This window comes from Ptychodera flava, chromosome 4, assembly GCF_041260155.1.
Source record: "Ptychodera flava strain L36383 chromosome 4, AS_Pfla_20210202, whole genome shotgun sequence".
NCBI lineage: Eukaryota > Metazoa > Hemichordata > Enteropneusta > Ptychoderidae > Ptychodera > Ptychodera flava.
The window spans coordinates 17,366,276-17,393,581 of NC_091931.1; the positions used below are offsets into that span (position 1 = coordinate 17,366,276).

Below are 27,306 nucleotides of genomic sequence, written 5' to 3' on the forward strand. Positions count from 1 at the left end.
CTCAAACATTCCTCGATGAAACACCAAACTAATTCTCTTTAATGGGGGATCAACACGCGAAACAAAATCGGTATTAGAGGGAAACAAAGTACTTAGAATTTACCGATTTTTAAAATTTAAAATGGCTGCTGCACCCTGTGGTTTGGAAAACTGTTATGCAATGGCAGACACCACGTTCAAAACTTTGAGATAAAGTTTGATTGTATTTCGATCAGTGCTGTAAACAAAATCATGCATTCGTAATAACGTCACGTGCTTTGTTTCAAGGAATGTCAGACATAATTTTTCAAACTGGGTCCAGAGTTAGAAATATCTCAAGTGCCCTAGTCTTGATTCTGTAAATGACAGTAAATTAGTATCGATTTGTTTGGTACATTTCTACTATCACCTAACAGATGACGTGTAAGAACAGATTCATAATAGTCATTGAAAATTGCGTCTGACAAAGATATGAACGGCACAAAATCAGCATATGTCAATGTGTTACTTACCATAAGCTGTGGACCGTTGGTAGTTGCTGAAAGACAGATTGAGTCAAAATTGTGAAATCAAATTAATTGACAACACGCAAAAAGTTAACACAAGTCATATGCGATGACACAGTCCCTGCTGACAAATATCCATTAATCAATAGTTGTTGACACGCTAGGGTTAATGTGTTTATGGACGATGTACACAGTCTATACCGACAGGATCTATACACGGAAATAGAAAGGTGCTTTTCTACCCTATTTGGTTTATGCAGATACCACGTTCCAAAATTTGAAATATAGTTTGATTGTATGTCGATCATTGCTGTAAACAAAATCAGTCATACGTAGTGACGTCACGTGCTCTGTTTCAAGGAGTGTCAGACTTAATTTTTCAAACTGGGTCCAGAGCTGTAAATATCTCAAGTGCTCTGGTCTTGATTTTGTAAATGATAGTAAATCAGTATCGATATTTTTGGTACATTTTTTACATCACCTGAAAGATGAATCGTAAGAACAGATTCACAATAGTCAGGGAACTTACATCTGACAAAATATGAACGGCATAAAAAACCTTAAGTCTATGTGTTACTTACCATGAACTGTGGGGACACTGGTGGTTGCTGAAAGTCAGATTTAATTAAAATTGTCATATCAATGTTAATCAACAACACGCAAAAAAGTTTAAACAAGTCACACTCGATGACACAATTCCTGCTCACAATTATCCACTAATCAATAGTTGTTGACACACTCTAGGGTTCATGCGTATTTGAATGATGTACACAGTCTATACCAGTAGGGTCTATTACGCAAGTAGGAAGTGGCTTTTCTACCCAATTGGGTTATGCACTGGCAGACACCACGTTCCAAACTTTGAAATAAAGTTTGATTGTATTTCGATCAGAGCTGTAAACAAAATCATGCATACGTAATAAAGTCACGTGCTTTATTTCAAGGAGTCTCACACTTAATTTTTCAAACTTTGTCCAGAGGTGGAAATATTTCAAGTACCCTGGTCCTGATTCTATAAATAGCTGTAAATTGGTTTCGATATATTTGGTACATTTTCTACTATTACCTAACAGATGATTTGTAAGATTCATAACAGTTATGGAAAGTTGCGTCTGACAAAATATGAACGGCACAAAATCAGCATATGTCAATGTGTTACTTACCATAAGCTTTGGGACCGTTGGTAGTTGCTGAAAGTCAGATTTAGTCAAAATTGTGAAATCAAAGTTAATTAACAACACGCAAAAAGTTAACACAAGTCATATGCGATGACACAGTCCTGCTGACAAATATCCATTAATCGATAGTTGTTGACAAGCTATTAATGTGTATATGGACGATATACACAGTCTATACCGACAGGGTCTATCATGGAGGTAGAAAGGGGATTTTCTACCCTATTTGGTTTATGCAGACACCACGTTCCAAAATTTGAAATATAGTTTGATCGTATTTCGATCATTGCTGTAAAAAAACCAGTCATACGCAATGACATCACGTGCTCTGTTTCAAGGAGTGTCAGACTTTATTTTTCAAACTGGGCCCAGAGCTGGAAATATCTCAAGTGCTCTGGTGCTGATTTTGTAAATGATAGTAAATCAGTATCGATATTTTTGGTACAATTTTTACATCACCTGACACAAAAAAGAATCTTAAGTCTATGTGTTACTTACCATGGACTGTGGGGCCACTGGTGGTTGCTGAAAGTCAGATTTCATCAAAATTGTCAAATCAATGTTAATCAACAACACACAAAAAAGTTTAAACAAGTCACACTCGATGACACAGTCCTTGCTTACAATTATCCACCAACCAATAGTTGTTGACAAGCTAGGGTTAACGTGTATATGGACGATTCAGACAGTTTATACCGATCACATTACCGGTTTATACCGGTCTATCACGGCGGTAGAAAGAGACTGTTTTGCTCCATTTGGTTTATGCAAACACCACATTCCAAACTTTTAAATCGTGCTGGGCGAAGATGTAGAAGCATTTCTAATGCTCATGCACTGATTATGAAAATGTCAGTAAATCGATGTTGACCTTTTTGGTACATTTTCTTTACGTCATCTGAAAGACGACATGTTTCAATAGATTCATAATAGTTGCTAAGAATTACGCATAACGCTTGGGTTTTGCGTTACTTACCATGAACCGGGGGACCAACGGTGGCTGCTTAAAGTCAAAGGTTATCAAAGCCGACAAGCCAAGGTTAATGAACAGCATGCAAAAAAGGAAAACACAGTAAAAACACGTAACGTTTGATGACACACTCCCTGCTTTCAATTAGTCATTAATTACTGGCTGTTGAAACACATTTGTTAAATTTCAATGCAGAGACAATGTTGAAAGTAGCATGCCAATCAACGCAGATAAAACAGTATTATAGCATTGTTCCTTGCACGTCAATAATTTGAGACACTTTCTTCAGTAATGGTCAATTTAAAAATGTTCTCGTAAAAATATAAAAGCATGGAAATTACTAAATTTTGACATCAAAAAACATGCAGCACAGCTTCTATGCTCAATATTAGGCTCGATTGTTTCTGCAAACGACTTTCAGGCAGCGACAGGTAGTGGCAGATGGCAAACAATTAGACCACAGTGCGGACTGTATTTAGATTTCATTTTCGTGTTTATCAAGTCTTCACAATCCCCCTCAAAACCATGGCAATCACACGTATATAAGAGAGAGTGCAACTACGAAAACAAATTAAGCGTTTAATACTTTCAAATATTATTCTCCAGTCCTAGGAAAACAGTCTGAATATATTACTAAATCAACAAAACGAGTAGACAAGCACTTTATAAATATACTGTTGCAAATGGTTGTTCAAAGGATATAATATGGCAGGTATTTATATTTTGTCGTTGTTGGAAAAGTATTTTATTTTTTCGGCATAAATATAGATCAGAATTCTTCAAACGACTAGAATGGTATACATTTTATGACGAATTTATATATGACCAGGTACTCAAAAAAGCTTTGATAACACAGGTTTAGTATTTTCCTTCGAAGAGTAGTAAAATTATCCTTCCCTACATTCCCTTTTCTTGGAGTTCTAAATTGAATACGTCCTACAATTTTTTCGACTTCGTAAACCTTCCTTTCCTTGGCCATGGGACCATGAATTCCACACACAATTGGCAGACAGAGTGGCGTTCATAATATACATTCAAACCTTAATTGATGTGGCTTGTAAGCATGATATCATCGGTACATATGACTACACGCAAATATCACACATTTTCCTTGAAATCCAACCATGCGACAACGTCTGGAGGGGTCAATCAATTTGCATGATGATTACAGACCACTATGACATCTCATCGAAACTTACCGCAATCAACTTCATCGGAGTTGTCCCCACAATCAGGATAGTTATCGCATTCCCAGAAATCATAGATACAGTCGCCATTGTTACACTGGAACTGGCCAAAACCGCAGCCTCCTGTCAGAGAACATAGAGTTGGGCTCATATTTTGATTACTGTAACATTTTAAACGTCATCTTACGTAAGTGTAAAAGTCATTGCTCCTTTTCCTGAAAATGATATGAGACAATAGTAATGAAAGCTGTGGGCAAATTAATATAATACAACTGAGACATGGTTCTATGACCTCTTAAATTGTGATGACCGAAAGTTTAGTATGAGGATGGTCAATCGCAAAGTTTCTCATCGTCCTGTTCCTTGAATCTCCACAACAAAAATGTAACAAACGTTTTGGAATCAAGAATTTATTCTTTGTTTATAATGTCCTATTGACACTGATGTTATCACTTTTCCCATCACAAGATAACGTTAATTGTTCTGCAATTTCCTTTAAATTACACCTTTGTGTCTATCGACAGTTTCGACGATGACATGACCACCAAGTAATGGCCATCGATGTACAAAACATCCTCGCTAATTTAAGTTTTGTCATTTAAAGAGCGCCTTTATGACCGTAGACCATCAATCTTTGGTGCAGTTTTTTTCTTTGAATTTCATTTTAAACACTATATCCCTGCATCATGTATTAGAAATCAGTGTATCATGCCAAGATAAAATGTATTTTCATCATACTACATAAAACCGACGATAATAGTCTCGGCACACAATCAATTTTACCCTGGTACAAGGAGATATTCTTCCACGGGGGCATGAACACAGTGAGTATATAGACTGACATGAAGATAAGATACAAAAACCTACCGCAATTGTTTTCATCCGAGTTGTCCCCACAGTCATCATAGTTATCACATTCCCAAGAAGCATAGATACAGTTGCCATTGTTACACTGGAACTGGCCGGCACTGCAACCTCCTGTACAGAAAAGAGAAAAGTGGCACCTGGCTTTGCATAGTTTGTTTGACGTCATTTATTCAAAGGACTCGAAATCATTGTTCATTTTACTCATAATGTAAAAAAACAACATTTAAGGTAAGGGCGACGAATTCGGACGCGCACACGCTTTAGAACGTTTCTGCGCAGATGTAACTCCAGCGTGTCGCAAATGGGTTATTTTGTAGCGCATGTATTTAACATCACCTGTCATTGTTGAAATTGCGCTTTTACCTAATTTTCTGACCCAGTCTCTTAGAAATACATGTGACCTTTAACCTTGTCATATTTTTGACCCCCTAGGAAGCTGGTTTTTATTCAATATGAGCGCAAATTAACATTTCTCTCCCATTTACATGGCGCATATTACCCATTCACCTGGAGATATTGTAAAAAGTAGCGTGGTGACACCCTTTTATTAAAAGTGTAAACTAAATGGTATTATGTCAGGATGTTATTCGCCAAGTTTGGTCAAAATGACACCATTCAAAGCGACAGGAAGAAAGTTCGAAAATTATGTAGTGATATAATTTCGATATCGTCATTTTGTAATCGATACTTATGTTAAAATTTCTTTACAAACATCATGAAAACTATACATTCGATAGATATGGATCTTATTCCTTGGTATTTATTAAAATTAGCTCAGTTGCTAAGCGTTTTATACTTGCTTTCTTTAGTTTAAGTGAATTGTTATTTTATTTATTTCTAACGACGCCATTTTAACGTCCGTTTCCATGGAAACGAGCGTGGTGACCCCCATTTTTTATTTCATTTTTGCACTTGCACAACTTCAAGAATATTTGCGCAAAGTTTCAAGAAAATGACACCACAACCTAATTTTGACGTAATTCGTAGTGCTTCACCTTAAGGCCCAAGTCGTAAAACCAGTGTTTTTGTGGTTCTGAAGTCTCTTTTCAATTGCTATTATTAATATGAAGACAATGAATCTCAACAACATTTTTCGTCTCCAATTTGCATCTTCACGAGAAAGAAAGAAATCGAAGTTTTCAGATTCAAAAATAGCTCCGATTGTATGTCAGCTAGTCATAAAGATCCAATGGCGCTGAAGTTATACACCTTCCGCTTCAAAGGATATCATTGAATTGTTCTGTCGGTGCCTTTGAAACGCACCTTTTGAAGGAGGGCCTTTGTGGCTCCACAGCAGAAATATAAGGCTGATATAATTATAAAATATATTGGCTGATATAATTATAAAATAGCTACCTAAAATATTAAACTTACTGCTGTACTTTTCATAATCATTTTGTGTTATTTTACTTCGGCATGAACACAATGATTCAAATTTCCGCAGACAGATTTACAGTGGCTGTCATATCTTTCGGTGGACTAAAATATATTACCTTCTCAAAATTTGCTCATAATTTTTTGAACAAGCCTAGAATAGGTTACACTGTGTTTGACGTGAATATTGTGTCCAGGTATTGTTATGCAGCTTTACACTCGCTGTCATATGTCGCGGTCCATACATTTTTTGCAGGGTTTTTCACGCTGACGCACCTCTCAGCAAGTACAGTAATGCTATATTACTTGAATTTGAAACTCATGTAAAACATTAATGTGAAAAGAAGCAGGCACTGGGGCCTCAACACGGTATCTAACAGAAATTTGAAGGGAGTATGAAAATAGTATTGTTCTTGCATGAAAACTGTTACATGAATTACCTCAGATGCTTCTTAAAATGAAGTTATAATAATGGTTATAGATATGGATATGTCTTTCTTTTTGAGAAATCGTTAGGCACGTATTACTTACATGTCTTATGTGAGATGTAACATTTATTTTCATCATGTACATAACACGATCGATAAAATCGGGGACCACTTGAACATTCAGCTTTCCGTAAACAAAATTCCTCACCCTTCTGAGATAATTAACGAAACTTACCACAGTTCACTTCATCGGAGTTGTCGCCACAATCATCATAATTATCGCATTCCCAAAAAGCATAGATACAGTTGCCATTGTTACACTGGAACTGACCGGCGCTACAGCCTCCTCCTACAGAAGAGATATTGGCACTCAGATTTGCATAGAATTTTCAAACAACATTAGTAAAATAGGTCGTTGTTTTATCACTTTATAATCTCTTCTCTTTAAGAGTCTTTATTATGTGTTATTTTGGGTTAAAAATCTGTTATGTGTAATTTTTTTAATATTCATACATATGTATTACATATCAGTGTATAGTGCCAAGGTGAAATGTAAAATTGATTTTGATCGTACACATAACACGAACGATAATAATAATAATAGACTCAAATTCAACTATCAGTAGTGATGAATTCTACCCAAAGATATGATAAATAGATAAAGGTAGCATATCCGCTGACATGAAAAATTATGATATGTGACCTACCACAGTTGATTTCGTCCGAGTTATCTCCACAATCATCATAGTTATCGCACTCCCAGGAACCATAGATACAGTTGCCATTGTTACACTGGAACTGGCCGGAACTGCAGCCTAATATCACAGGAGTAAAATTTTTTGAAATTACATTTGGATCATTTTTGACATTTTTTCATACCGTAAAAGAGTGACAGTCACTGTTCATTTTCCTCTGAGTATGACACAGGAGGCAATAATAGTGAAAACTTTCAATTATACAACTGAAACACCTTTATATTACCGTATTGTGACGGATTACCTGAAATTAGGCCAAAAATTCCATTTTTAGAGAATTAAAATTTCCCCCTGGTTAATGGTAGCTTAATCGTAGCACAACCGAGCCAAGATGTCTATGAACCGGATCGCCACAAACCTAGATGTGGTATATAGAGCGTGTGCACAATAGGTCTTGCACTAAGATTGTAGGCTAATGAGTACGAGTGACGAGAGCGACTGGCGTGCTCGAGCAACACGCTCGCTTGACAACCATAAAAACCTGAAAAAACAACCACTTTAACAACCAATACAATACTACCCCATCGAGGCTAAAACGAGATGTTCGCACAAGTTGTGAAACAAGTTTCAGCCGAAATAGAAGAGAACGGACGTTTAAACAAAAGATCAGCTATGCTCAGCCGTGAACACAATGTTCACCGCACGACGTAAAGGTCTAAAAGTCCGTAGGGGGTGTGAGAATACTACAAGATTTCCCACGCTATCTGAGTTCCGCCCTGATATGGAGAGTGTAGGATTTTTGTATTTGTGCTCTAAAATACGGGGTTTCCCCACCTGGGATTCAAGAAAAGTCGCAATTTCCTAGGCAACGGATCAGGGGCGATGTACCGGGTCATGGACCAAGAAATTGGGCAACGGTACTCTACATGCAGAAAATGACCAAACAGCGATTTTCGAATGCTTAAGGAAGATGCGATGGTTACAGTATGCAAATTGCCGATAAACCGGCGATCAATTTATCAACAGGTAAGCTTAAGTCAAATATCCGTATCAGAGACTGCTAAAGAGACTTTATATTAAAAAACCTACCACAATTGTTTTCATCCGAGTTGTCTCCACAGTCATCATAATTATCGCATTCCCAAGAAGCATAGATACAGTTGCCATTGTTACACTGGAACTGGCCGGTACTGCAGCCTCCTATCGAAAGAAAGAATATTTACATCCAACTGTTAAAAATATGCATTATTGTTTGCATTCTCAAGAATCAGAAATACAGTTGCCACTGTAACTCTAGAACTGCCCAGCACTGCAGCGTTTTATCGCTTGAAAAAAGGTTTGCATCCACCTTTTAACAACTAAAATGATAGCTACGAATCGATTTATATTTTGTTCTGTCAAGTAAAATGTAGACGATCGTCATGAGACTTAGCATAAAACCAGCAATAGGAAACGTATTTATCTCCATAAACTTCCACTCGTTTTGGAACTTATCTACATGTTTTTGATTGAAAAAAATTATTTTATCATCCTTTTCTCTTGATTGTGACAAATAAACGTATCAAACTGATGTTTTCGTCACCTGTCATGTAACTCATGTTATGAACAATAATACAAATATTATTTTATAATCGATAAAGTTTTGTTTGAAGTTGTCATTTTCAAAAATGCGCCATTTGTAGACTTTGTAACATTTCAAATCGTCCTCCGGCGACATTCAAATCGGTAATAGAGAAGTTATCGAAATTTACAGATACTTGAAATTCAAAATGGCCACCATCGTTACATTAACTATAGGAGAAAAAATACAACTTTGGCTTACGCAAATTTCAGCCAGCGAAAACCTTATTAATCCCACCAGCTTAAAATGATCCTCCGCCAGTGGTTCACCAAAATAAGGGTATAATTGTAAAAGTTTAAAAGTCCGAATATTCCGATGCATATTTTACACCAAGTCACAGGCAATAATAAACACCTGTTCTGAGATACGTGTATGTTAGCGTCATGTTATCGATGTCTAGCAAAACCTAGGTCTAAGACATAATGTAGCCACTAAAATGTCATTAACTTTGGAAAGATTAATACAACCAACCACGCCAGTAACTGTAGAGTATAAGAAGACTTCTCAAAACCTACCACAGTTGGCTTCATCCGAATCGTCCCCACAATCATCATAATTATCGCATTCCCAAGAAGCATAGATACAGTTGCCATTGTTACACTGGAACTGGCCAGTACTGCAGCCTCCTCCTAGAGAAGAGAATTGGCACTCAGATTTGCATACAATTGCGACAACATTATTCAGTAAAAACGATCGTCATGTATCACTTTGTAATCGCATGCCTATAAGATTTTGTTGCCATTGTTACACTGGAATTGCCAAACACTGCCATCCCTCCTATCAGGGGAGTAAAATCTGACATTGCAATTTGATAACCGTGACATTTTTAATATCATCTCCTACTAAAAGTAAAAGAGCAATCGTTATGCAATAATCGTACAAGCATTCAGCAAAGCAATAATACAACTGAGATATCCAGGATATCATATGTTAAACGTACTATACCTACAGTAAATATTAGTAATGGAATAGCGACGGCAAAAGATATGTTTCACCATTAAAAATATCGACTGATGAGTAAGTGTCAACATATCTATTCATTGGAGACTGCTAAAGAGACTTATCAAAACCTACCACAATTGTTTTCATCCGAGTTGTCCCCACAGTCATCGTAGTTATCGGCATTCCCAAGAAGCATAGATACAGTTGCCATTGTTACACTGGAACTGGCCAGTACTGCAGCCTCCTATCATTTAATGAAAAGTAATGTTACGTGCTTTAATCGATAGATTTTGACCGATGGACCCAAAGTATATCAAAATGATCCATATGTTAAGGGTATATCATCAACGTATCACCTAGTGTGATGCATCACCTGTTTTGGTGCACACGACACGTAATATAGCCACAGAAAAGAGAGACATCATCAAAACTATCAGAGTTTACTTCATCCGAGTTATCTCCACAATCATCATTTAAACCTACCACAATTGTCTTCATCCGAGTTGTCTCCACAATCATCATAATTATCGCATTCCCAAGAAGCATAGATACAGTCGCCATTGTTACACTGGAACTGGCCGGCGCTACAGCCTCCTATGAGATGACAAAATATATGCATCAACATTTTATGCATTTATATGCATAATAATGCAAGTCAATTGTCATAGAATAAGTATCAAAAATAGACTTATCTTGATATTCTCATTCTAAGTCACTTTGCAATTTATTTTTCTATTATCAATTGGTATAAAATTTCTTTTTATCATCCTCGTAATTTCATTTTGACAAATAAATGTATCAAATTCAGTTCTAATATCACTCGAAATGGTGCACGTTGTTTGTGGTACTTGGTAATAAACAGGTGAAACAAATAAAAGTTTAGGAGGGCGGAAATAGTGAAGTATTGTCATATCCAAATATGCGATAGTATAAAATTTTGACTGTCTATTTCAAAATTTCCCTGCAGAACATTTCAATTTGCTACACCTTCAATTCCGTGAATCCAACGATACCTTTTGTTTAATTCACAGCCTCCGGCCTTATGCAAATGTCTAATACTGATATATATGTTAGCGTTGTGTTGTCAATGTAACTAAATTCCCGATGTGATGAAAACATGACCACGAAATGATAATCGACAGGTCTCCATCCGAGGTCAATCATTCAACACAGGTTGATTAACAAAACCTCGATGACTATTTTACTTCAATGACTCGTTTAAACCTACCACAGTTGGCTTCATCCGAATCGTCCCCACAATCGTCGTAGTTATCGCATTCCCAAGAAGCATAGATACAGTTGCCATTGTTACACTGGAACTGGCGCGGAACTGCAGCCTCCTATGAGATGACAAAATATATGCATCAACATTTTATTTATGCATTTTCATGCATAATAATGCAAGTCAATTGTCATAGATTCAGTACCAGAAAATAGACTTATCTCGAAAAACTCATTCTATGTCATTTTGCAATTTATGTTTGCAATTATGTTTTATTGGTATAAAATTTCTTTTTATCCTCCTCGTAATTTCATTTTGACAAATAACGTATCAAATTCAGTTCTAATATCACTCGAAATGGTGCACGTTGTTTGTGGTACTTGGTAATAAACAGGTGAAACAAATAAAAGTTTTAGGAGGGCCGGAAATAGGTGAAGTATTGTCATATCCAAATATGTGATAGTGTAAAATTTTGACTTAGTCTATTTCAAAATTGCTCTGCAGAACATTTCAATTTGCTACACCTTCGAGTCCGTGAATCTAAAGATACCTTTTGTTTAATTCACAGCCTACAGGCTTTAGCAAATGTCTAATACTTATATTAGCGTTGTGTTATCAATGTAACTAAATTCCTGATGTGATGAAAACATGACCACGAAAATGAGAATCGACAGGTCTCCTCACTCATCACAGACAAAAGCTTGATTAACAAAACCTCGATGATTATTTTACTTCAATGACTCGTCAAAACCTACCACAGTTGGCTTCATCCGAATCGTCCCCACAATCATCATAATTATCGCATTCCCAAGAAGCATAGATACAGTTGCCATTGTTACACTGGAACTGGCCAGTACTGCAGCCTCCTATCATTTAATGAAAAGTAATGTTACGTGCTTTAATCGATAGATTTTGACCGATGGACCCAAAGTATATCAAAATGATCCATATGTTAAGGGTATATCATCAACGTATCACCTAGTGTGATGCATCACCTGTTTTGGTGCACACGACACGTAATATGGCCACAGAAAAGAGAGACATCATCAAAACTATCAGAGTTTACTTCATCCGAGTTATCTCCACAATCATCATTTAAACCTACCACAATTGTCTTCATCCGAGTTGTCTCCACAATCATCATAATTATCGCATTCCCAAGAAGCATAGATACAGTTGCCATTGTTACACTGGAACTGGCCAGTACTGCAGCCTCCTATCATTTAATGAAAAGTAATGTTACGTGCTTTAATCGATAGACTTTGACCGATGGACCCAAAGTATATCAAAATGATCCATATGTTAAGGGCATATCATCAACGTTTCACCTAGTGTGATGCATCACCTATTTTGGTGCACACGACACGTAATATAGCCATCGAAAAGAAAGACATCATCAAAAGCTACCACAGTTCACTTCATCCGAGTTATCTCCACAATCATCATAGTTATCGCATTCCCAAGAAGCATAGATACAGTTGCCATTATCTGATTGTCACACTGGAACTGTCCTGTATTGCAGCCTCTTTCAACGGAAGAGATATTGGCACTCATAAGTTTTAAACAACATTTAGTAAAATGGGTCGTCTTTTTATCACATTGTAATTTCTTCTCTTTGAGACTCTTCAGTACGTTTTATTTTGGGTTAAAAATCTGTTATATGTATTTTTTAATATTCACACCTATGTATTACATATTAGTGTATAGTGCCAAGGTGAAATGTAAAATTGATTTTGATCTGAGACCCTCATTCAACTATCAGCGACGAAATTCTGAAAAGAGAAAGGTAGCTTATCCGCTGAAATGAAAACTTATGTAAACCTACCACAGTTGACTTCGTCCGAGTTGTCTCCACAATCATCAAAATTATCGCACTCCCAGGAACCATAGATACAGTTGCCATTGTTACACTGGAACTGGCCGGAATAGCAGCCTCCTATAAGATGTGAGAAGATTGGAATTACGAGTAGCATTCAATGATGGTTACATTTTAAGACTACTCAATAGAGTTAAAATTGTCTCTTTTTCCTAGAGCGTAAAAGCAAAAGAACTGCCAAGAAAATTTTCCTGGAAACAACTAAAGTGTATTGTCATGCGGTTTACCATTTTGTTTTGTTGTCGAAAATGCATATATAAAGATGTGGATCGCCTTGTCAAACCTCTCGATACTACATGTTATTATTGTATTGTTACACTTCTTCCAATTAATTTCGAATGCACACTTAAAGGGCCAATAATGCTAACTTTTGATGATATTTTCATTATTTGTGTTTTGTATATCAATTGCAACTTCTTATTCTACTCCCCAAAGAATGTTGAACCACCCACTATTTAGCTTGTCAACTTAGCGTCTATATGTCTAGTATGTATTGTTATTGTTTAAATTGGAATTCTAGTCCGGACCAGAAGTCAGTTTTTAACAATAACAATGCAGTTTACACACATACGTAATGCGTTGAAAAGCTGAACACTGTGTTTATCAACGTGCTAGAACAAAGGTATATGGTTGACATTCAAAACAATGCCCTCCATGATGAATGCATGTGAATCATAATATATAATCCCTGAGTGAGCATTATCGTATTTAAGAGTATCTCACTCGACTCTGTTTGACTCTATACTGTTGAAAATACAATATTTTTACAGGCGGACATCTATTTCGATTCACAACAATGTGAGATGTAAATTTACCTGTCCAGTATTTCGGCAAAAGTTCCCTTACGGCCGTATCCTTCACACTCATCTTTTTCTGACCTACAAGAAGAAAAAGCAGACTCGTGTGAAAAAAAAGTTACACAACTTTGAACTTGGTGACACATGTAACAGTACATGAATGAGTTAGTGAATCTACAAAAATAAGATTAAATGTCTTGCTTTCATACCTTGCAGTCTATGAGGCAAACTGTGAACATTTCTCTCCGATAGAGAACTAGCTACATCTGTGCATTACTGGATGTTTGACAATTGATGTTTTTGTACTGGACAAGAATATTGTGAATGAAAGTGCAGACATGAACAATAGATCCCTTTCATCTCGACAAGAGACTTCTTTTTATATCAACAAGTATAATCCCTGCTATATCTAAGTAGTATTTCTATGTAGTATTCCTGTGTCGTCGCACTGAACCTGAATTCTATCTGGGTCTCTATTCATTCGACGTCTCCTCACGTCCGTCTGTCAGTCCCTCTATCTAGATTCCTCTTTCTAGATCAGATATATACCAACGTGTCTGAATGTCCTTTTCTCACCTTATCCTAACTCCGTCTCTTTACCGCGGGTTTCCCTCATAGCCCGCTTTTGGCCAATGTTTTCCAGTTTCTTATTATAGAAATCGCCATTACCACCAAGGTGAGTGGTTTATTTCGTTATGAAATTAATTCAAAATATTCTGAAGGGTTAAGTAGAAAGAGCAGTCGATGATGATACCGACCACTAACCTAATACTTTCAAAACTAACGAATTGATAGATGTACGGATAATAATGTAATACTTCACGTGCCTCCATTCAAGGCATGGGGTATGGAATTCTTTACGTTGCTAGACACCCTGGTGAACTTTTTGCTGTCATCCTTTCGTCTGGATTCACTGGGCTTTATCGAGTTATCCTTCGCCGCGAATTGTTTCTCAGGCTTGTCACCACCGTCTGTTTTGCCTATAGCTTCTCTCAGTTCCTTTAAGCGTTTTATCAGGGACCGTTCTCCATTTTTCTGGAAACAAGAAAGGACGAAGGAAGTAAAGGAGTCAAAAAGAGATTACCAAAAAAGCCTATGATTGCCCGTTGAAAAATGTGATTCACCATTTTGAGTTGGTTTATTGAAAAGAGTGAGAAATCATGGTATAAGGTGTCATGCATCAGGTAAGTTTTACTGGTAACTATAGAAACATGCAGAATGTGCGTCTAAAAACTCTGAATAATGGACGGATAAAGTCAAGCCATTGTATAACAGGACCGAGGGGAACAACATGAAGGTTATTTTTCAGTAAAGGATAGAGAATAGCACTTTTTTGGGTTGGACTGCAACCAGTATGGTGATCATTCAAGGTGACCGCAAAGACAGGTCTGACTTCGCTTGAATGCGCACATTTATTTAACCTTTGTTCGACAGATATCATTTCAGTGGTAAAACTCCACGTATACAGGTGGATACAACAAAGTTCCAGTGTGGAGAGCTGACCGCTCGAACTTTAATCTCCACTCACTGACATTTCCAGCAATGATGTCGCACCCGAAATCGGACATCGTGTCTCTGAAACGTAGGGTCGTCTTGCTTTCACCGTTCGAATGTCAGATCAGGAAAACGACATCTATAGCTAGAAATCAAGAGAGACGAGGAAAACTACTTGCAGCCCCACACTGCCACCACACAAGCCCTTACGAATATCGTCAAGTAAAAGGTCCTAAACCAAGACTCCCCATGCTGAAACGTACGCATAATACGTAAATCGATAAACACACATCAATCATCCTAAAGGGTTGTTTGCAAACACATCTTGTTCACAAGGACGACCATTCGGTAGACTTATAGAAGTTTGGTGAAGTACATCACACGATTCAAAATGTTAAAATCATTTGCACTACCTGTAAGGGAAACACTTTATATGTACTACAGTTGCTTCTGGGTGTCATGGATATACATTACACGGTGAACAGGTAAAATTCTATTCTATTTAACATAACATGAAAACCGTGGACATGGTAGAACGTACGTTGGCTTGCGTATAAGATGGGGGTGAGTGTCTGACAGACAAGCATCCCTGTCTTTAAAGGACCTCGTCAGTAAGTGACAATACTCTCTCAAGCACAAAGAAAAACAATCTATAAGTTGTAAATGAAGTGGAACGACGTAATTGGTTAGTTGAGGCCGTGTCATGACGAACCGACCCCGGATCGTGGCAGTGGTTTTGGAGGCGATAAATTAGCTCAGATATCACTAACTTCAGTTCAAACACTTTAGTGTCTGTGTATATGTACAGCAATTCGCCTATATGACTAGTCTGAAGTAACCATTGCACAATTGCATTACTGTGAAGTCGAAGTCTATACGGCTTTTCTGGTTGAATGGCGTATCACTAGTATATGAAAGGAATTTTCTTTTAAGAGTTCATCCCATAAGACCATGAAGATGTACAGGACTGACAAGAAATATTATCAGTAGTCTAGATTGCTTTTCTTTTCTCATGCTGTATGGTGTGGGCTTGACAAAGCATTTGGTTGGAGTTCAGTTACCTTTAAACAATAGTGACAACGCGAGAGGACGTGTCTATATGTTAATATATAGCAAAAGTTACTTGTACCTCAACAAAGAATGTCAGAGGCCATAACCCTCTCACTGAGAGCTCTGAACACCAATTATATAAGTACCTGTCGCCTACAAGAGGCGCTGAGCGTTGCCATGGTAACGACGAGTATTTGCTCATCGTTGCCGAAGGTTGCCAAGGGTGAGCCAGGCTAACCGGACCTCTGATAGCAAAAGGGATAAATTGTTGCTATTGGTAGATTGATTTTGCTGTTTAAATTGTTGTTAACAAATTAAATCTTTATGGTGCGCCCCTATCCATGCCAACGCGAGTGATCACTTCGAGCTCGTTAGCGCTATAGTAGGCGACAAAACGTCTGTGACAAATAGGTTGGGACGCCATTGGTTTACTCGAGATTGCCGGCGTTTTATAAAATGATTTACAGACCCCTTCGAAGATGTCATAACTGCATGCAAAGCTTGACAATAAGTTGAATACCCTGTCTACTCCGATTCTATCATTTGACATAGCCATTTCGAATACGTGCTTGTATAAACAACAGTGGGCGTATCAATACAACCCGAAAGGAAACAATAGTTTGACTTGCGTGCATGTTCTGCAGTTTGCGCAAGTTCTACAGCTTGGAGGAACAAAGGTGTAATTTTACGAATAGTTTCGCCCACGCATATAGGGGATGAGTTACGTTCACCTATGAATAGTGGTTCAAGATCTCTAGACATCGGACACCTCGGGTGTATACCTGAGATACAATAAACCATGACATCACTGAAACCATCGAGAAGCAATGGGTCCTCCAGCCTTTTTTTGCATAAGAAAATATTCCCTAATGCAGGTGAAATGTGGATATCTCAAGGATCATGTAATCGGGAAATATTCGCCTGATTCTCCAGCCTACTTTGGCTTTAGACAGATTTGACTTCAATTTCTTACACAACATGTTTGAGTGAAACATGAAATGTAATGTAGATCGTTCAATGGCACACTGTCACGTTACAGGCCCTCACGGGGTGAAAATGACGCATACACATTAGTCATATCAAATTACTGTGATTCTTTACTCTTACAAATCGAACATTTCAACAGGCATATAATTAACAATAATAAACAAAGAACTCCTTTGCAAAGGACACTCGTATGATTTTGAAGCGATGATACAGTGACACAATTAAAAATCATGAGTTTTAACTTCCGTACATTGTTGATCATTTCCATTGCTTGTAAAACACGGCTTCTTTTCCTTCCCAAAACTCATACCGAGTGCTCAGTGCCATTTTGTCAGCAATACTTATACGTTGTATTTTAACATATTTAACATTAAGTAAGCGCCTCAAAAGTGAGAGATTTAAACTTTTGCTCAAACTTTCTCGATAATAAAACTTTCGACTATTGTCTTACCAAATCGACAATAAAAATCGGCAGTCACCGTGCAAAGTTTGGAACTAGCTGAACAAATTGTCCAACATTTTGCGATATTTGAAATTCAAAATTACCGCCATCCCTGTGTTTTCTCTATGGAGGAAATTAAACTTTGGATTTTTGAAAAAGCAAGACGGTAAAAGTTTTTCTTTCTTCAAGAGCTTTAAAATGAGCGCCAAGAAATGGTAGATCAGAAAAGAATTGTAGAAATTTGAGAGTCAAAATATCCGTCCCGGGGCGCGTTCTACCCTAAAAGAAGAAATATACTTTTTACAGAACAGTTATAATGATTATGTCCCTTTAACAAAATTGGTAGGGAAGTTACACGGATTACAAGTATTGATCGTATGTACTAATGCAAAATTATTTTTGTATTTCTTTGGAGTATATTTTTGAAATCCATTCATATTGCCCATGAATTCATTGGGCAATTTATTACAGTCTCTAGATTTCCATACATTGCTTCGCCGTCTGGTAGAGGAAATAAAATTCATGCATGCTTTCATCCTTTCATCCTAGCATGCATGCTATTACTTCGTGTCTTACTATAAGGGTTGTTTAAATGTCCGTCCCTGGGGTGGGTGGTGGTAGAGGTCTCAACATAGGTGTCTTCTTTCAACTGTGTATTTTAATACGTTTGACTATGATATATTGCCTAATAAAGACTTTGTAAATAATTCTTTTTCTCATTCTCTGTGTCATGTTTTAATACTTATTTGTACTTTGTAATGTATTTATACTTTGACAATCTTACGCGAAGTTTTGCCGCTCTGTTATGTCTATTATCTGATGCGTTTGATTGCCTAAGGCGCCAAAGCACGCAAGGATAAGTTACTAATCTGTGTACGTTGTCACCAGATTATCACCGGATTTACTTTGACAAAGTCAACAACGAATACACCAGCAAGGTATAACTGTTATACCTTGCTGGTGCATTCATTGTTGACTCTATGACCTGACCATTAAGGAGCACAGTCCTTGTACTTTTAATTGGTACACATCTGACCATGGACAAAAAGACATGCAAACTGTCGATCATTTTCCAAATACATACGCGGATACCGAAATCTGGTATAATTGGCCAGTTGACAGCACATGTTCTCAGAGTTAGTAAAAACTTCACCGTCTTAGTTTTGTCTTTCCTCCAAAATTTTATTTTTCCCATTGAATTAACACAGTGATGGCGACCAATTTGGATTCAAATATCAAATGCAAATTGGTATAAAAAAAGTGCACTGTGACCCCTTATTTTTATTCTTGATTTGGTTAGAGGACGATTGAAGGTTTCGTTAAGGAAAGTTTGAGCAAACATTGAAGTTTTCACTATCGAGGCGCATACTACCTTAATATTTAGGCCCTAAAATAAATTTGTATTCGACAAGAAAAAAGTAGTAAGAGTCCGTCCGTAATTTTATAGAATATTGCATTATTGTCGTACATATCTCTTGTTGAAACATTGAGTATTTGTCTCCATTGAATATTCTTCCACCATGGAGAGCAATTGAGATCCGAGTCTGTCGAAGCGGCATCAAATTAACGGCACTGCTTCATTAATACTGAGATGACTGGTCAACTATAAACTTCGGAATCCGATGTACGGCATTGGCGATTTTGGGACATGGCGCCGACTTCGTTCACAAGTGACTTACTCATGGAATGTTCAAACCATACAGGTTTACGATGTGTACCTGGTATGAATAAAGTCCGCTAGCTGACAAAAGTCGCGAACTCAAGTAGATGGACGACTTGTTAATGTTTATGGTGTGACCCTCCAAAATCCTAGCACTATTCATAAAATTGTTGCCTTTTCTGTTCAAGAGAGAATTGCTACCTGTTTATACGAGGTTTCCAATCTCTGCATAGATTACGCCAAGACATTAAGTCATGACATTCTGTAAAAGTGACACAGGTAATGGTCTGTTGTTTGTTTTTGCTCCTAACCACTTTTATATGGGACTACAGCAACATGTATCGTTTATTTCAATGTATACTGACGGCAGTTCTCTGCCTTTTGAGCATTTTATGGGTATGGATGAAAGACAACTCCACACACATAGAGCCCATTGATAATCGTGATATGAGTTGGAGTGTTTTGTTGGTCGTTTGATTGGGAACGCTATGACAGGGATTTAGCAGCATACACTTCATGAGTGAGGGAAGAACAAACGTCGGCCGTGACGCGCTGGTCTCGCAGTGATGCGGGCGGTGACCCAAAAACAAGTCTAGTTTTTCCGCCTTGTCCTGCTTTTGAAGCGTCTTTATTGAGCTAACGTCATTGGATTTATATGTGATCAGGAGGCAACCTACGTTGGCGGCGATTCAGAAAAGGTGTCATCGCGCTTGGGTCTATACTTGTAGGCGAGACACAGTATAGCTTGTACACAGTTGGTCAGTTTTGCTATTTAAACTCGTCAATCACGCGATGCGGTGGACAATATACACCTTGGGACGCTGAAATGATACCCCTCTCAAAGTGGTCAGTGCAGACTATGCACCAGTGGACAAATCGCTCCTTACCTCCGAGATCACCTTCAGGGATACTTCTGACATTCCTCGAAGTTAGGCTGTTTGCACAAAGGCCAGTAGAACGATAGCGGCAGAAAAATTGAAAACTCGAGACATACTCGAGGAGTCAAATTTTCATGCGGTTCGTCAAAGTTATTGCTGTTCGACGCTGCAAAGCTCGACGTATTCGAGGAGCGACCCGAAAGAAGTGATCCACCGACAGTGCATGAACCTTGGAGCAGCACCTATTGTGGTTTAAATTAGGACGGGGTATTCGCGCTTGCGTGCAGCACCTGCTTTGCATGAGAACGCTCAACTTGTTTTGGGACGAAGCAACTGCATTCATTTTGCCGCTCCTGTGCCGTCGCATGTAAAGGTTGCCAGTGAAGCAAACCTGCAACAAAAAAAGTTTTGTAAAAATGTGTAAAGAAAATGAAATGTAAGAATACAGTGGTACATAATTCAAGTTCCACTTGTCCATGATGTGAGGTGTTAGTGGATGACCCCGGAGAAACGAAAGGTGACCTTTGGTGTCTGAATTCGTTACTGCAGTTCATCAATAGTAAACTTTGTGGCAGCTTGAGGAATAACAAAGCAAACATCTTGGCGATAAAGAACTTATTAAGCTAAGAGCATTTTCGCGTGCATATAAATAATACTTCCTCGACTGACATACCTATACTCCGAGGCCATCTTTTGTACAGCTGTCGGGTTACCTACGAGCCTGCCTTGAAATTTAGAGTTATAGAAATTTTAAATGAACTTTAGGACATGTTATATAGCGTTCTGCACAAGACTTCTGCAGCTATAGAAAAGTGGGCAGAGATTTGAGTACTCGTATTACAAAGCTACGAGTAATTTTGTTTCACTGCAATGCCACTAAACATGAATAAAAAGGGAAAAAATATTGATTCAAATTTAGTAATTATTTCACAACATTTTGTATGCTGTATAAAAATACAACATGTTAACCTTCTTTTAGAAACAAAATTTGTATGTTTTATATGCTTTTAGCATCTGTCCTGACGATATCTCGGAAATTTAGTGACACCACGTTCATCTTCACGTTCTTTTTGTCCATTGTATAAATGTCTTTTTCACGCACTCAGATGGAATCAAAATTCCTATGGCCGCCGCTCATTCTCCTCAGGAGCTCCTGTCCTTTCGAACTCCCTACCCTTTGACATAAACACAATCTCCAAATGTCAACACTTTCCAAAAAACGCGTAAAAATTTCCATCTTTTAGAGATTATTTATATCCCCTTTATCCAAAAAAGTGTTACCTGAGCATTGTCTAACTTTGGATATTAGTTAGGAGCAATACAAATTGTTAGATAGATAGATAGATAGATAGATAGATAGATAGATAGATAGATAGATAGATAGATAGATAGATAGATAGATAGATAGATAGGCAGATAGATAAATAGAAGGATAGATATATAAGTAGATAGGAAGACAGACAGATAGATAGATGAATAGAGAGTAGATATGAACAATATTACATCATTTTGTCGTAGTTAGATGTAAAGAATTAAAAACAAACAAAATACAATAATATCGTTATGCAATTTGCTATCGTTTAAATTTTACGTTTATAGTCTTAAAACCACCCTTCATTGGTGATTATTTAATAAGGGGCATCCTTAGTTAGCAAACATCTGACAAGTTATGGTCGAGAGACTTCCCATGTCTGACATTTGAGTGTTCAGTCAGGCAAAAATGACATATTCCTTTCTTCTGATAATTCAGTTGACAAGAAGCAAACTTTTCAGTGGAAACATCTAGTAACTATGCACTTTACAATAACGATGACGTAGAAAACAGTGTAGTATTGAATGTTGTATTGAAACTCAGTTAATACTATAGTTAGCAACCTTTAACGACGCGACGAATACTGAAATTTCCATTGAAAAGTCTATATCTTTTGTATGTGACGCCCACACACTATGCTTTCACGATAATTGTAATGGCCCTGAATAAATTACTGGAGACACATGATAGTGTGCAATGGTGGAACTGTCTCAGATGAATGACTGCTCGTACACAAAACATACATGAATGACAACTGTCATAGAATACTCTAAGTAGGTCATAGTTGGTGACATCAGACCACATAATTCAAAAGACGATACATACTAATGCACAACTAGTGATATATGCTGCTGTAAATTAAAAACCTTTTCACATAATGTAAGCTATCTAAATCTCTGTCTTTGAATTGTTAAGAAAAAACACACGAAAGCCATCTTGGTGGTTTTTTCCTTTTCCTCATTTCAAACTAGCAACCACGAAAGACTTGTCCGATGTTTACACGTCGTCATGAAGGGGTGATGTCATATGATGCCGTCGTGAGTTGGAAGTAATGTAGAATTTTGTGCTGTGAAATACTACTTAGTAATACGCTAAAGAGGTTAAATGTATGTAAATTTTCCACAGATTCATCGTTTTTGTTTCGGCATCAGTTGACTCCGAGTTCACTTAGGTTAAGTGATGAGCGATTGTATACCATTGCCTTAGAAAATGGTGTTAGCGGTAAATGGAAGGGCGTCTCTGATCTCATGGCTGATCGTGGACTGGGTCCAAAATTGGGATCGAAAAAAACATCGAAATTTTTACCGGATTAATATCAATATATAACGTTAATATGAAAATATTCGGAAACTGGCAACTTTATTATTGTCATCGAAAGTCGGTGTATTATAATATAATTCACCACTGGTACCTCCAGAGTTGAATCCAGATTTAGCACCGGCGACTGAAGGATCAGCATAAATCTTAATCGGTTGCGCCAAGATTGAAAAAAAGCGGAGTTTAAAAATCGCATTTTCGGCAAAAGTTTTGCATTTAAGTCATGCAATTTGTACACTTCCGTATTATTTTCCGTTATCGTAGAAAACGAGGAACTCTAACTAACTTTCTCCTTCGAACGCCAGCTTGAAAACAGAGCAAAATGAGAACGGAGATCAACCCCTTCAAGTGGAAATTCAACTTTTAGCTTTGACGTGGTTACAATAATTGATCGCTTTGCTCGCTCCGCCCGAAGAGCGTAAACGCATGGAAGATTTGAGTGGGAGCCCGAGTACAATCGATATGGGCAGACTCATTAAACTGGCGAATTTTTTTTTGTTCAAACTGCGCATTAGTGAACCCCAGATCAAGCACTGGTTAATTACCAGGTGATCAGACACGTCTGTAAACACTGAAGATTAATGTGGTACGTTTTTATCAACTCAATTTCTAAAATATTGATTAATATAACAAGACACAACTTGGAAGAACTGTGATCACGTAAACAGCTAATTGTCAACAAATACAAATTCAAGAACTGGGATTTAGGGCTGCCGCTTTTACGAAGGAATTAAGAACAGTTGCCAGGGTAGTAAAGGTCTATTTATGTTTCACTTCGTGATAGACGATTTCTTTAGTGTCCCGTTTAAGAGATACAAGTCACTGCATGTTCAGCATAACAGTAGAACTCCCTGGTCTTGAGGGCGTGCTGTCCGGAAAACTGTCGAAGTCATTTCTTTGATCTATAATAATATTATTTGATGATTCTGATGTAACTTGGAAACTCTCTAACGACGACAGCCCGACTTTGCTTCCGGATATGAATAATTCCCTTGTTTACGCTACCTTTGCTTTAGAAACTAAATCTTTGAATGGAAACGTAAGGCGGCAATGATAGTTCAGAAGGAGATAACCTACATGAAAGAGGACACGTCGATACGTACGTTGCGTACAGCCTATAGTATTTGCAGTTGTCCTGCGTGGCGTGTGGATGCCAGAATTCAAGGAGGAACTTGGTTTCGTACAGTTTGATGTAGAGCGAGGTTGTGTGTCAGGTTAGATTAGTGAACTGCGTTATGAAGAGAATTAATCTCTGCCGGTTCATTTAATAACCATTTTATATTATTGAAATCACACAAATATAATAATTCAAAGCAGCTACTAAGTTCGTCATGCTTGGAGTCGCGAAGACTGAAAGATCCGTCGCTCGAGGGCGCTCTCTACGCTCGTGGAGAGCACCCTGGAGCGACGGATCTTTCAGTCTGGGGCGCGCGATATTCCAATCCACCAACAGCTTCTAGTTGATCTACAGTAACGTACATGTTTTTTTCCCGAAAGATCAGCATATTTCATGATATTTAAAGCAGCTTTGTTTTTCCTAGCATATATGATTTTCAATGGTCCTTCGTTTCATCGTATAAATACACTCCTGCTGAGGACGCCTTACACATACTCATGGTTTCATAGCCTTTCGGTCACAAGCATACTCGTCAAAGATTATGAGAGAATGAATGAATATATATTTACTTGAGTGATTTGAGTGAAAGTTTGGAGCATTATGTATTGGAATCGATTGTGTACCAACTCTGCTCCTTATCCAAAATCGTCGCAGCACTGTCGGATCCCCGCCAATCATAGGCCCAGCCAATAAGTTTATCTACGGCGGAGATTCAAATTGTTTTATTTGTTTTTGTGGCAATCTTAATAAAACATGATTTTGATCATCTGAAGTTATTTTATCCCTTTACTTTATTGAGGTAGAACGCACCTCGGGGACAGATAGTCGGACTCTCAAATGTCAACTATTCTCTTCTGGTCTACCCCTAGAGGGGACTCATTTTAAAACTCTTGGAGACTTTCACCACCTTAGTTTTTCGAAAATCCTAAATTTAATTTCCCCTCATAGTTAACGCGAGAATGGTTGCCATTTTGAATGTCAAATATCGCAAAATGTTGGGTTATCTGTTTCGCTAGTTCAAGCTTTACACGTTGACCCCCGATTTTTATTGTTGATTTGGTAAGAGAATGGTTGAAAGTTTCATTCGGGAAAATTTGAGCAAAAGTTTAAGTCTTTCACTTTCGAGGCGCATACTCCCTTCACATGCTTAAAAGAAGAAAGACTGACGTTATGTTTGGTTTTATCATTATTGATTTTTTATTATATCATGATGGTCTTTGTTTATGATCAGCGAGCTGCTCTGTAAACAATGCACAAGAAAGCGCCCCTATACGTATGTTGTGTATATGCTATTAGGGAACGCTGATGGCAATGGAAAAGGCACACGATATACTTGGATTCACAAGTGCACATTTTATATCGCGATACAACATAAAAGTGAGATTAAGAAAGTTATATTTGGTAACTTTAGGATAAAGCCATCAGTACAGAATAGACCATGCCCTGGCATTGCAGTGTATGGGAGACTTTCCTTTATTTAAAAAAAAAATCGCGGCCACTTGTTAAATAAGTGCGAAAGTGATGTGAAACCACTAATCGAATTAAGATTAAAAGCTTCATCGCTTTATACCAACGATTTTTGCCTTTGATCCCCTACGACAATCTGTGACCGCTCAAAAGGACACTGTGGTTGCATTTGGACCCAGTGCGTAGTAATTCATTCTATAACTCTTGACTTTTCTGCAAGGACACAATTGACCTGTAGAAGTTTGTCGTGAACTGGGAATGAGAAATGAGTAATTATGCAAGGTGTAGGTTTTGTTTGCATTGTATGGCAGCTAACCACGCAAGGGCTCTAAGAGGGTCTGTGACCCTGTTATCACTTTCTTTCGTGTATTCCAGCAGATGCATAATGAGAGTTTTTGACCAGAGCCTCACTATTATGGGTTAATTATGCAGACTATTCACGACCGTGTCAATATTTATAGCATGAACTCGAATATGCTGATTTTTTAATTCTGCATTTGCTCCTCGTTTTCGAGAGCATTTTAAATACGGAAAAAATGAAACCTTAGAAGGAAAAAACAATCAGAATTGTCAAGTACATCACAAATATTGACATAGTCATGAACACTATAGTTGTTTCACATACCGAGCACATTGTATAAATATTGGAACTGAGGAAGAATAAAAACAATAATTATTTTCTGGTAAATAAATATTGGCAAAGTTGTGAATACTTTAATTGTTTCTCGTCTTTGCGATGGTAATAGACTTATGAATTATATTATGAAATGTTACCCTGCTAAATGGCCTCCTCCAGTGCAAATAAATGAAAAAGCAAGTTGGTTGGTGTTTCTTGTGATTTATCCCTTCTTTAGAGACAAACTATGTCTGTAATTCAATGTGTCAGATCAAATCCTACCGAATTTTTTTTTGGTCATTCATTTATTCATTACATGTTATTGCCTTTCTTTTTACACCATTCATTACTCAGTAATTGTTTTTGCCTGTTGCACTTTAATATGTTCATACCAGACTGCAGGGCCCATGGCTGGGTCAATGATAGAGTACTCAGCAATTCAAGGCCGGTACACTTTGCAGAATTGTACAGAATGAACATTTGAAAATGTGGAGATGTTCTGACATTTTATGGACGTATTCAACGTCTGATTGGTCCTCGTACAGCTGAGTCTGAAGAAATTGGTAGTCAATATAGGAAATATCAGGCACGCTAGCTTAGATCACCCTCTTTTTCATGCACTACGTCAGATCAATTGGCAACAACGGAGGACTTATAGATAGGTTGAGTACCTGCCAATTTCAGCCAATTTAATGTTCCTTCAAAATCACAAGTTTCCTTCCACATGCAGAACTCTTTGTGGATTAACAACCTTCCTATATACGATTCGTTTAATCAGTTGTGCGAAATTCTGCAAATTTGCATTTTTTCGAGAAAGGTTCTACCGTTTCTACAAATTCCTTCAAGGCACGGAAGGCAACATTTGACAGTAGCAAGTTGAACTTAGTTTATCAGCAATTTGGATTAGTTAGCTTTAAGATGAGGTCGCGTGTACATTTGCAACAGCTTAGCTCGGTTAGTAAATTGCCCTTTCTAATAGGGGATATGTGACCAAGTGGTTTTATGCTTTGATGTCTGCTTTGTATCGTAAATCTGTACTTAAGATTCACTTTCACTTTTTATAGTGCATCGAGAATCATTATTAATCTAAGTCATGATCTCTGTTTTTGTGGCAATGTTAGTCATTTTGTGAAACAAACTCTACCTTACTCTCCGACCCCCCCCCCCCTGCCCCGCCTGGTTTACAGGCCCTAAAGAGGTGGGTAGATTTTTGTAGATCATGAGTTCTGCAAAGATGTTGTCAGAGACTTCGACTGAGGCAACAATGATATTTTATACAGCTCGAAAAAGATAGCTAAAGTCAAATAAAGTACAAGTATTAATGTTT

At 37.6% G+C, this 27,306-nt stretch overlaps 1 protein-coding gene across 6 annotated transcripts in view; it reads right to left on the bottom strand.

Annotated features, from left to right (window-relative positions):
• Positions 1 to 20,404, bottom strand: part of LOC139131043 (low-density lipoprotein receptor-related protein 8-like) — a 31,694-nt gene extending 11,290 nt beyond the window's left edge. For 2 of the 6 annotated variants that reach the window (XM_070696973.1, XM_070696972.1), the window contains exons 1-20: positions 20,160 to 20,404; positions 14,467 to 14,674; positions 13,658 to 13,720; positions 12,792 to 12,902; positions 12,072 to 12,182; positions 11,722 to 11,832; positions 10,973 to 11,084; positions 10,228 to 10,338; positions 9,877 to 9,985; positions 9,318 to 9,431; positions 8,271 to 8,381; positions 7,194 to 7,301; positions 6,722 to 6,829; positions 4,685 to 4,795; positions 3,830 to 3,940; positions 2,637 to 2,660; positions 2,159 to 2,185; positions 1,649 to 1,675; positions 1,067 to 1,093; positions 492 to 517 (exon numbers count right to left, since the gene is read on the bottom strand). In XM_070696973.1, coding sequence (XP_070553074.1) covers positions 492 to 517; positions 1,067 to 1,093; positions 1,649 to 1,675; positions 2,159 to 2,185; positions 2,637 to 2,660; positions 3,830 to 3,940; positions 4,685 to 4,795; positions 6,722 to 6,829; positions 7,194 to 7,301; positions 8,271 to 8,381; positions 9,318 to 9,431; positions 9,877 to 9,985; positions 10,228 to 10,338; positions 10,973 to 11,050 — 1,092 coding nt within the window. In that variant the 5' untranslated portion in view covers positions 11,051 to 11,084; positions 11,722 to 11,832; positions 12,072 to 12,182; ... (2 more) ...; positions 14,467 to 14,674; positions 20,160 to 20,404. Of the gene's footprint in view, positions 1 to 491; positions 518 to 1,066; positions 1,094 to 1,648; positions 1,676 to 2,158; positions 2,186 to 2,636; positions 2,664 to 3,829; positions 3,941 to 4,684; positions 4,796 to 6,721; positions 6,836 to 7,193; positions 7,302 to 8,270; positions 8,382 to 9,317; positions 9,432 to 9,876; positions 9,989 to 10,227; positions 10,339 to 10,972; positions 11,085 to 11,721; positions 11,833 to 12,071; positions 12,183 to 12,791; positions 12,903 to 13,657; positions 13,721 to 14,466; positions 14,675 to 20,159 lie in introns of those variants that run through there. The other 4 variants (XM_070696971.1, XM_070696974.1, XM_070696969.1 and 1 more) reach the window with 4 other exon arrangements.
• Between the last annotated feature and the right edge of the window lie 6,902 nt (positions 20,405 to 27,306).